At 31.1% G+C, this 12273-nt stretch overlaps 1 protein-coding gene across 1 annotated transcript; it reads right to left on the bottom strand.

Moving 5' to 3' along the window:
- Nucleotides 1–4215: 4215 nt before the first annotated feature.
- On the bottom strand, nucleotides 4216–7331 carry LOC129287307 (aluminum-activated malate transporter 2-like). The gene is made up of 6 exons (XM_054923520.1): nucleotides 6984–7331; nucleotides 6766–6906; nucleotides 6395–6667; nucleotides 5222–5337; nucleotides 4975–5118; nucleotides 4216–4857 (listed from the first exon to the last, which is right to left on the bottom strand). Exons 1-6 carry the CDS (start codon nucleotides 7270–7272, stop codon nucleotides 4387–4389), a joined length of 1434 nt encoding a protein of 477 aa, XP_054779495.1. The 5' UTR covers nucleotides 7273–7331; the 3' UTR covers nucleotides 4216–4386.
- Between the last annotated feature and the right edge of the window lie 4942 nt (nucleotides 7332–12273).

The following is a 12273-nucleotide window of genomic DNA, read 5'->3' as shown; positions in this document are numbered from 1 at the left end:
AAATTAATACTAAAATTGGTCCACTAACTTCTAACACATTTCTATATCCATTCTCACACATAATCATCAACTTAATCATATTTTTACTAATAAATTCAAAAAAATAACTTCCAATTGCATTAAAAACACAAATAATTTTAGTACAACATTCAAAGTCATCAACCATGGCACACGACACAGGGGGAAATACCTTCTATGTGTCATGCGCCGTGTTATTGTACTTGCTGTGACACATGACCCTTAACAAGGGAGTTCCCCTTTGTGCCTTCCACCTTGACAAATGACATGTTAGCTATGGTGGATGGCCCCTTTTTTACCAAAATGTCCTTGCCTTCGAATTTAAATTCTATAAAAGTTCCTTAGACATTTTTATCCTTTACTTTTAGACAATCTAGCCCCTTGGAAACCATACCTCACTCGTAACTAACTTTTCTATCATTTTGTTGGGTTTAAATATTTTTTTCAATGGGATCCCATTAGATACACTTTATTTAATTTATTTACTTCTTTTATTACCATAGTATATCTATTTTATTATATTTAATTCTTTCTACTATAGTAGTCTAATTTGAGAAATGTTTTATTGTAAGAAAATCCTTTTTTACCAAGGCAATATTTTGTATAATGATTTTAATTCTTAATTACCATGGTAGCTTCTTTTCTACTATGGTAGAGTTTTAAAGTAATATCTAAAGTCTTTTCTACTATGGCAAACCTTTTATTTACTACGGTAATATTTTGAAAGATAAGCTTGTTGAATCATGTGTTTTGATGATTACAAAACTAAGAAAAGAGTGTTTGTTAGTTGTGCAGATATCAAGATCCATTAAAGTGACAAAACCTCCAAGAACATGTAGAATCAAGAGAAGAAGAAGTTCTATAGGTTTAGTCATTTGTTTCTCTTAAATTTAATGTGAAAACTATGAAAGATTAATAACATGTCATTAATTTAATATGAATGCATCTTTTTATAATCATCTTTAGAATCACAAGTCCTTTTATCTTAATTGTCATATATTTGGAGTGCACTTGTATTTAATTGTCCATTTTAGGTTTGATTTGGGATTATCCATGCTTGAAATAATCATTGTTGTACATTTTAGGACTTATCTTAGTCAATTCAAGCTTAAAGAAAAAGTGAGTCACGCTTGAATTGGACCATAAAAGTTAAGCTTTACACTGCATGACATTTTAAACTTGAATCAAGATTGATTCATGCTTGATTTGTTACTTTGGGCACACTACATGACATTTCATACTTGAATTAAAAATGATCCATGTATGATTTGTCACCCATGCATGTGAGATGTCTTGGTAAAGGTTCTGTGCTTTAATTCATGCTTGAATACTAATTGCACACATGATTGAATTATCACATAACATTAGATTGCATTTAGAAGTAATGATGATTCTTGTCTGGAAGGAAAATTTCCACGATTGATTTGTCACTTGATCATTTAAACTCAAATCTTGTATGAAAGAGCCTAAAACTAATCAAGCCAATTCAAGCTTAATTTGTAATGTGCTCAAGCATGATTTGTTACCTAAAGAAGCTAAGTGTTTATTATACAAGTCACACTTGAATGCACTTTGAAACCACATGTGATTTGTCATTTAGAATGGCTTGGGCTTTCTGCTAGCCATTTTGCACGTGAGGAGAAGAGAGTTTCATGCATGATTTGTCATCAAAAATGGCTTGGGCTTTGTGCCAGTCATTTCACGTGTGAGAGATAGAAGGATCCATGCCTAATTTATCACATAGAATGGTCTAAACTTTTCACATTACAAACCACATGCGAATCAACCCATGTCCATATATGCTTGAATTGTCATATACCATTTCATGTGTGAATCTTTCAGCTCCATACTTGAAATGTCATCAATGGCTATTTTCACTATTCCAACGATCTAAATTTTGCCAAACTATATATATGACCTAATTCAAGTTTAGAATGTGAATTTTATCATTTGAGTGAGCTATCCTAATTCTAAACATTCTTGAAAACATTAAACTTGTATATCAAAGATCTTGTATTTATTTATATAACAACTCTTTGATAAATTTGTGAAAAAGCTCTCATTAGTTTTTAAATTTTTATTGTATTTTATCTACTCTTTACAAAGAGTTATCATTTGTGAGATTTCTTCTTTATAACTAAGTTAAAATCTTGAAAAGAGATTTTTCAAGTAAGTTGTAACAATTTGCTAGTTGAAGCAAGGATTGTTGTTGAAATAAGACAAATCAAGTCTTGAGAGTTGTATTGAGGTTTACAAATATCCACCAAAGATTGTGATTATAATTAAAAATCTTAAGGGTGATCTTGAGGACTAGATGTAGGCTAAGTTATTAGGTTGAACTAAGATAAGTCATTGGTATCAAAGCTTTTCTTTCTTGAATCTCTTGTTACTTACTTCTACTCATTATTAAATCCAAAAAAATTAATTGTCACCCAGTTCACTTCCCTTAGGTGCCAGCCATATCTTACAAAGTTGTACTCCTTATTATTATGGTAGACTTTTTTCTACCATGATAAATGTCTAATGGATAGTTGTTTATAAAAGTTATATAATTTGTGAAAAATTAGTGTAAATTTTAGACTATATTACATTTATCTTTGTTGAAGAATATCTAAGCTAACTGATAAGTGCATATTTTATAATTACATTGGTTTAGATTTTGGCTTAAATTTGATTATATTTATTAAGATTTCATATTTATTTAATTAATATTTATATATTTTTCTCTCATTACTTAATTATAAGATAAAAAAATTTATCCAAAATTTACCCATATCTTTCCTTTTTATTTTGCAAGAAAATAGTAGATTAAATAAGGGAAGAAAATGTATAAAAGAAAAGAACATGCGTCTGTGTGTATATCATTTCACCAAGGAAGCAGCGCTCATGCGGATTCGACGCTGGTGATATATGATATATCTGAAGATCAAATAGAGAGAGAAATTAAAGCAAAACGGTGTTGTTATATATATATATATATATAATAGAGTCATCGACTAGGAATGAAAAAGAAAAGCTTTTACTTTAACTATAAATACTCCCCTTTATTAAAAGGGAAACCATTCAATTACTTATCTAAATACTTCAAGAATTCTTTTTGAAATATTTGGAGTTTATAGAAACATTCTAAAATCTAAAAACAAGATCATTAAGGAGTTATATAAATTATAATTATTTCTATTCCTTAATATTCTCTATGATCGTTTTTTATGATTGAGAATTTTTAAAATGATGTTATTTAATTTTATTATGTGTATATAAATTACTCAATTGGGGTAGGGATATAGCCCAGTTAGGGAGCTAGTTTTTTATTTTATTTGTTTTGACTATTTGCATTTATATTTATAAATATTTTTTCTTTTTTCAATTATATTTATTTCTTTTGTTCTTCATATTGATTTTATAACTAGCCACTGTTTAATCAAATTTATAGATAATCTTGATGGACTAGGAGCTGAAGAGAGAACTTAAATCTACAAAAATAGACATAAATAATTAGGCTAGGAATAATTCTAGAAATTTGTAGTTACTTAAACTATAACTTCACGGTTTAATTAGTTGTTTGGGTACTGTGGGAATGAATTCAATACTAATTAAAAAAAGACTAATAATTTAGTAAAATATTAGGACATTTTAAGAGTAGTTGTCACTATAATTGATTAAAGAGTCATCTCAAATGATAGAAACTAGTAATCTATAGAATAAATTCTAAACCCCTAGTAACCTATAGAATGAATTATAAACCCCAATACTTTAAGTGATTGTGTTTTCCTCATCATTATTTTCTTGATTTATTTTTATGATCTATATTCTCATCAAATAATCCTTTTTATCTATTTTTCTTAACTTATTAATTATTTAAATTAGTAAAAGCATAACTTTCTATGGGTTCGACACCTAAAATACTCCGGATAATTTATTACTATGATCCCATATACTTGCAGGAGCTATCACTAACCATTCATGTTCATGTTTCAAAATTCTTGGATTGTTGTAACTGATTAGGATGAATTCGGATGTCTTATACTAGTATACGTTTTGCTCCTGGTTAGTTTCGATGCGAGTTGCTCATATTGGTAGTTCTGAGCAAAAAATAAAAAGAAAAGCCAACTAGGACCTTAGGGAATAGCAAGAAAGGCCTGTCTATAATCTTGAAATTCTGAACATGAGATTAACGTTATTTAATATCAAGAAAACCACATGATGGATTTCCCTTATTTGAACAGGAGCGTACAGTCGCATATCTACTAGTCAGATAATCATGGATACAGTAATGTACAACATAGATTTATGTTATATGATAAGTTATGATATAATGTTAAGGATGGTTCACTTCAATGAAATCGAATGTATATACATATGTATAGATCACGCTGCTTGATGAGTGTTATGTTGATCAGACAGCGATTTAGATTCTGGTAAATCAGATAGAGTCGAATCTCCGATCGGAATCACCACGTGGGAGTTTCTATAACTATGTGGAGTAGACGACGTTTCGCTTGGGGATTTAGTTGTTTCTGCAGTTTCAAAGTACGTGAATGAGGGAAGTTCATTCACAGCAGCTGCAATTTCCTCAATGCAAGCAACAATATCACATAGCAAGGAAGCCATAATGCCTGCTGGCAGGATCGATAAAAGATCTATTTCTTTCCACCAGTTTGATTGGAGCAATGAATTGAGGCTCTTGGCAGCAGATTTTGAGTTGGCTATATGGGTATCTGCAAGGCATGACTTTCTCATTATGCTCATTGCCATTCCCAGCTCCTTTAGAGCTTTCCTTGATTCCAAGCACATTTCTGAACATGCCTCCTGGATAATACTCTTAATCTCCGCTGATGCCTACAAAAATTGCAATAAACAATATTAGTGTTAAACAATGTTGGATTTGATTCTATCGAGAAATCAAGAATCCTATAGCCCATATGTGTTTGTATGTAAATATATACACACACATACTTGGAGGTTAGAGCTCAATTGAGAATTTAGAGCTTCCATTCGATAGGCACATTGGCGGGTGAGAGTTCCAATTTTAAGGTACTTGTCCCATGGATGACGAAACTGGAACCTCCCATGACCTGGTTCCCATCTTGCAAAATTGGCCTGTCCAATAAACATTATATATGTGTATCAGATCATGTGTTAATAGAAGTTTTATTTGAAACAAGCAAGTGATCAAATAAAATATTTCTTTTAGTTTACCCACCAATGACTCTTCAGAACTCTCTGAATTGAGGACAATTTTATACCCTTCCAACAAGGAGGTCTTGTCGTCTTTAGACTCTCCTTCCTTTGATATTTTAAAATACTCGTCTTCAAATGCTGCAAGATATAAAAAGAGGATGCTTTTGCAGTTTTGTAGATCATAATTATTCTTTGGCTTAAATAGCATAAATACTCACGAACTTCTCCATGGGCACCTAGTACATATCCTTAAGTGAGAAAGGGTGCAAAAGTACCCTTAATGGAAATGAAGTGAGTGTAAAAGTGTCCAAACTATTAAATTTGTTTGTTAACTTAATTTAACTATTAAAAAAATAATGTGTAAAAATAATCATGAACTTTTCTTCTATGAGCTTCTAGTATATTAAAGTCAATAATGGTGAGTAAGTACCTATTAACTTTATAAAATAAATCAATAGTTCCTAATTCATTAAGTTCTATTCTTTGGACTTCACGATCAAAATTAAGTTATTTTAATGGATTAGGAAATGTTAGATTTAATAATTTGGGTCAAGCCTAACTTGCCAAACTAAATAAGACCCAAAAAATCTTAGTACTCGCCATGGGAGTTTAGAATTTTTTTTTTTTTTTTTGCTTTGAGCTTATTCAAGCCACCTAAATAAGCCTGAATAAATCTAGGCCAAGCCTAAACCTGATAGGCTTAGCCCAAAAGCTCGAATTAATTTTCATTATTAATAAAATACAATTAAAATTTGATAAAAATTAAAAAATATTTTTTAAGATAAAAATTGAAATTGACTAAAAAAATAAAAGAAAATAATATTTTACAATTCAGCTTGAAAGTCCATTGTGTTGGGGCCGTATAGTCTCTTTTATAAAGTTATTAGATACTCATACGTTATTGTTAACTTAAGGATACTAGAAGCTTCTAAATAAATAGTTAAGGGGTATTTTTGCTTCCTTTTTTTTTTAATGATTAAAGTTAACGAATGTTAGTCAAATTTAACTATTCAAATATTTTTACACCCACTTCATCAACATCAGGGATACTTTTCCACCTTCTTTCACTTAAGGGTATTGAGTGTCTCTAGAGCAAATTAAAGTTCATGGGTATGTTTGTCCACTAACCCTTATCCTTCATTGAACATTTGAAGTAATTTCTCTACAAGTTTTTTTTTTTTCAATAAAATCTAACCTTGTAAGAAGTTGGCAAGGCTTTCCAAGTTGAGGGAAATCAAGCTGTGGAGTTCTTCACCAGCCCACACAGGACAAACAAAAATGGACATCATGACACATGCAGATCCCCCAATTAAAATGGTGGTGAATCTCTTGTGTGCCATCTCTATTATTTCATCCTCTCGAAAACCAGATACAGATATCAACGAGAATGTCAAGATGAATATGAGCAGCCCATAATCGTATCTTGCTTTGATTTTGGGGAAAAATCTTATAAATGTTGCTATTGTAGCTGCATAACAAAACATCACCTAAAACACCATTAACATTTTCGAGTTCAATGATCATAGTAATTATGAGCCAAATGTGACTTAGTTTATGTTTACTCACCTAGAAGAAACACAAAGAAGCTAATCAGGATGGGTTCTATTGTCTGTCCAGATAGGTCGGTTAAGTAATGAGCTCCAACGCCAAGAGCACCGGCAAGTAGTGTCGCTAATCCCCTGTTCAAACCTTTTCCCAGAGTAGCTCCTGAAAAGTGTCACAAGAACCATATAAGTTCACAAATCCCAATATGCATATAGTTAACCAATACTGAAGTCACATACCCACGTAGTACTCAAAGACAACAACTACGATCATAACAGCCCACATTGCAGAGAGACCAAAACTGTCATATAGGGGCTGATAATAGTAGAATAGAGACACCAGAGTGAGCGTAAGTCCTACTTTGAAGGCATGAATGACTCTTCTTGGGTCATCTTGCTGTATCTCTTTGGCTGTCCCATAAAAATGGAACACCTTCTCCTTCAAACCCTTAGGCATAGCCTTAAGCTTCACCCATCCACGAGACATTAGCCCTGATGATGTGTGTTGGTTTGAAGAACTCATCTGCATGAAAACTGATGGCTGGAACTGGGAAGTAAGAATAATAGTGCATGCACTGAGAAAAATGATATGGTGGTTGATAGTGCTTAATGAGGCCTTGTAGGACCTTCTATTTATTTATAGATAGATGCAAAGGGGAAAGCATCTCCCTGAAGATTTGACGAATAATTTTAAACTCCAGTAAACATGCTTTGAGACTTATAATTTGTCAGTTATGTAGCACCATAGAGGGAAGTTTATAGACAAAAATTGGGTTGAACTTGAGTATGTGACAAAATTAAGAATGGTGACATGGACACTTGATGGAATAATAAATAAATTGAGTGCTAAGTCACGAAGACGTCAATAATGTTGCATTTCAGTATGGTGTGGATACAGACACGCATTGCCAGTAGGCCACACAAGTTTGAAGGTTAAATTAAAGAATACACCAGAGCGGTAGAGCCACTTGGGGTGTAACCGTGCAACAAGTCATGAAAGCAAGAATCTAAGGCTGAAGCCACATGAATTAAAGCAGGTGATGAGAAAGATATGTTGCTCACAACAGGTTCTTATATGTTAGGCACGCTTTTGAGGAGGACAATCCAATTTACTGAGATTTTTTTTATGTTAACTCGTTAATTCACATTATATATGTGTGTTTTAATTATGCGATGAAAAGTGAGGATCAGTGGGAAGGGATAATCTAAAAACTAAGGTGTATATCATAACATTGAATTTTGGTCATGCTTGAACACGCTTAAGAACTCAACTATTGAATTTGGTTGAGTTCCAATATCCTTGATTCTTGGTAGCATGTCATGCGGAAGTGTCAGTTTCAGTTTATAGAAGCTGGTTTACACCGAGCAATTAAAACCCCTCACATCACCCCAAAATTATTTTGTGAATTAACTATCATTTTCCCAACTTGTTAGATTCAAGCATCAGCTTAGGTACCACCAGTGATAAGGGCAACTTTTCATGAAAGGGACCATCTGGACTCATGCATTATAACACAACGAGATCCTCTTCTGATGATCTTATCTGTATCTTGTTTTAAAACCGACCAGAGATGTAGATAGCTGGCGACCGAAAGAACTATTTTATATCTGAATTTTTTTATTTAGCTCTATTTTTTCTGATCTTTGTTCAAAGAAGCTAGCAAGCTGTATAAAGATAAGAGCTGCTATGTGATTAAGGAATTATCATTCTTAGACGCGAAGGGCCTTAATCTGCAAATCTGCTTATACCCTTTGTCTTTTCCCCTCGCTCTCCTGAAGAAGTGTCATTCCAGTATACGAGTGCTTTGCGTGTGCTTCTATTGAAGAACGAAAACGACGATCATGATTTTCACTGTTGGTTTTTTATGGTTTTTGAAGTGACTGAAATTGAGATTCCTGGCGAGCACATCAATAATGGGGTTGATGGCCCACGCTAATTGAAAGTTACAATTCTTCATGAATGATGTCGCACCTGTAAGAATAGTGTGACTTGGCATCCATTCCAGTGGAATAATAAATGAAGCTGCTCATCACCACAGTATCTGATTCATTTTGTGATTATATATCAGGTTTCTAGATCTAGTTCTACCTCGCCTGACGGTTTTCAGTATGATCATTTTTTTGATTACTCATGAATGCGTGGTCCGAGTGTGTTCTTTATTTTTTTTATTTTTTTGTTTTTTGGGATATCTGATGCAACATTAAAAAATATAAAAAATGTCTTATATAAATAATCAAAAAATTGTGTTGCTTTTATTAATTAATAATCTATAGGAATTTTTGGAGGAAGTGATGTGTTTCTCGATTGACCGCAATGCAAATATCGATGAGCTGTAGCAGAGTGGTGCATGCAAATTGGAAAGGGTGAGTTACTTTGAAATCTCATGCAAGAAAATCAATTATACTACAAAATTCATTAACAATTAAATTAAGACAATTGATAATACATTATAGTAATTAGTTTCTTTATGCGGACCTGTATATAATTCTTCCAATTAGAAACCATTTGACCAACCAGGACCCTGCCATTTATTCCCTTTTGCATGCACCAACGATTCGGAGATCACATGAATGGTTATTACTATACATACATAAATATATATAAATTTAGTACTATTTCATTAGAAGAATGATATTTAAAAACCTTAGTTATGGATCCTAAAATTTGTCAAATATTAGGAAAGGATTAGATTTATCATTAACTGAAATTAAAAAAATTTTGATGAATAATTTTTTTAGTACTTATCTTTAATATTTTCAGTATTAAGTTTTTCAATTTTTTGATAGTTATTTTAGATGTTTTTAGTACTCATCTTTCATATTTACTGTACTAAAAAAGCATATCAACAATTTTTTTTTATTGCCCATATGTATTTTTTTATTTGAAGCAATCTTGTTTCAGGTATGGTTAAGCACTCAATGTAGATATGTTTCCTAACGGAAATTTGAACATGAGTTTGCCATGTTAAAACTTATGAGGGATTGACTCCTTCCACTAAATCCAACTCTATTGGTGCTCTTAAATAATTTTTTAGTAGTCTTGAAAACATGTATATAAGGTGACTACTAAAAAAATAATAAGTACGATAATACTAAAGATAACAAAGATGCAGTGCAGCACCAGCATGCTGAAGACTAAGTCGAATACGATGAAGCTAGAGTCTACATTTTGGGATTTTGGGATTTTGTTTTCTCATTGAAGCTGAAGAGTGAAGCAAAAAGAAAGGGATCGACAAAAGGAGGGTAAGAAAAGCCAGAAATAAAATAATGAATATGAAATATGTGATATTATTTACGTGGGCTATGAAAATTATAAGTATAAAATATAATAAAGAAAGGTAAATGGTATAAGAGAATAATATTATTAATCACTGGGAGCAATTAATATATATAAAGCGGGAGCATAGAATACACATACTACTTGTATTTTCTAAGAAAAAACAATTATTTTCTACTCTCAATGCAGGTTCGTCCATGTTAAGATGAAAATGTCATATCAATTAGCAGCAAACACCAGCTCTGATGAAAGTTCTTCCCCTGGGATGTTGATTTTTGCAAAAGAATCTCTAAGCTAACCATTCATGTTCATGTTTCAAAATTCTTGTATTATTGTAACTCACTGAGCTAAATACGGATGCCCTATACACTACAAAAACAATTACTTTTGGCGGCGACAAAAAAATCGCAAACAAAAGCTCAAAATTTGATGACTTTTTTCTACCAAATGGTTGCCATCAAAAGCCTAATGGTTAATAGTTTTTAACAGTAACAAACATAATTGTTGTTAAAAGTATACATTTAACAGCGATAGTTATTGCTCCCAAACTTTTGGTGGTGATTATTTGGCGATAAAAAGTCATCGCTAAAGACCTTTAGTGGTGTTGCCGCCAAAAGTCATTTGAAAAAAAAATAAAAGAGCTATCTCATACCACATCAGCATCTCCTCATATCATAACATGTGCCACGTTACATATTCATTATAAAATATGCCCAAGTCAGGATTTAAATCCATAACCCCTACCTCCCAAGCCTTAAGTCCTCTGTTTTTGCCAATTAAATTGAAATGCAACTACAATTATTATATGTAAAATTAAATATATGTTATTTAACTACATACATATATATCAAATAATATATTATTAAAAATATTTACATATATATTATATTTTATTTTTATTTATTAATATGATAAAATAATTAATATGAGCGTGTGTGTGTGTGTGTGTTATATTTTTAGATTAATGAGCAAATAAAATCCTGAACTCTCACTCAAAAATCATCCTAAATCTTAAATTCTTAAAATATACAAAATAAACCTTAAAATTTTAAATTCATAGCAAAATAAACCCTAACTGTTAAGTTTTTTAACACTTGTTCATGTAAATACTGTTCACCATGAGCCCCAATTAATGCTGAAGTGTCATTTTAAATTAGTGGCATAGACCTTAAACTATTATGTTAGTAGCGTTCTTAACCCTGAACTATTATGTTAATAGTGTTCTGCACCTTGAACTTTAAAATTTTGAACAAATTACCCCCACCATTTATTTATAAAGCGTTGACTATTATATAAATCAAATTAGCCTTAACATGGTTCACCACGGTGAATACATCATTGGCTTTGACGAATAACCTATAATTTTGTAAAATGATGTTTTTTGCCCCTTTTTTTGCAAGGTTTTCCAAAGGATTGGTATCTCATAATTTTATATACTCTATAACTCTAATTTAATATTATTTTGAATAATGCTTATTTATTAATGGTGAAAATTTAAGATCCCATTTGAAAAGAAGTTTAAATATTAGATAATTTTAATTAATAGATTAATTTGAGTTTTAAATTTGTTGATGAAATCATCGGATTTCACATCCATCGTTTGTAAAATCCTATGATACTTAAACTTCTTTTCAAATGGAATTCTCAATTTTCACCATTAAATAAATAAAAATTATTCAAAATAAAACTAAATTAGAGTTATAGAGTATACGGAAGCATAAGATACCAATAGTTTGGAAAACATTGCAAAAAAGGGGTAAAAAAATATCATTTCATAAAATTATAAGTTGTTGGCCGTGACCAATGATGCATTCACCATGGCAAACATACTGAGGCTAATTTGATCTAAATAATAGTCAACGTTATATACATAAATAGTGGGAGTAATTTTCTCAAAATTTTAAAGTTCAAGGTTAGGATCTATGGCACTAATTCATAATAACACATCAACATTAATTAGTATCCACGATGAACAATACCCACATGAACAGTAATAATGTTAAAAAAAATTAACGATCAGGGTTTATTTTGCCATGAATTTAAAAATTTGAGGTTTATTTTACACATTTTAAGAGTTTAGAGTTCAAAGTGATTTTCGAGTAAGACTTTAGGATCCTATTTGCTCATTAACACTATAGTTTTTAATAAAATATTATTTTTGTTATATCAAATATTATTTTTGTTAGGAAAATGACCTTAAAATGAAATTTTTTTAATATTAAATAACTTTCTTATAAACATTTTAACCAATTT

The sequence above is a fragment of the Prosopis cineraria genome, unplaced genomic scaffold (genome assembly GCF_029017545.1).
Source record: "Prosopis cineraria cultivar Desert tree isolate PC_DT_omini unplaced genomic scaffold, ASM2901754v1 PC11, whole genome shotgun sequence".
In the NCBI taxonomy this organism is placed as follows: Eukaryota; Viridiplantae; Streptophyta; class Magnoliopsida; order Fabales; family Fabaceae; genus Prosopis; species Prosopis cineraria.
The sequence above is the reverse complement of the archived record's forward strand: the minus strand, read 5'-3'. Positions and strand labels throughout refer to the sequence as shown.

Bases quoted from the DNA above. Each gene is read 5' to 3' on its own strand.
- LOC129287307 (XM_054923520.1), bottom strand. From the start codon at position 7,272: ATGCAGATGAGTTCTTCAAACCAACACACATCATCAGGGCTAATGTCT. The intron at 6,907-6,983 runs GTATGTGACTTC...GACACTTTTCAG, and splicing joins TGTCTTTGAGTACTACGTGG to GAGCTACTCTGGGAAAAGGT. The intron at 6,668-6,765 runs GTGAGTAAACAT...TTTGTTATGCAG, and splicing joins CTTCTTTGTGTTTCTTCTAG to CTACAATAGCAACATTTATA.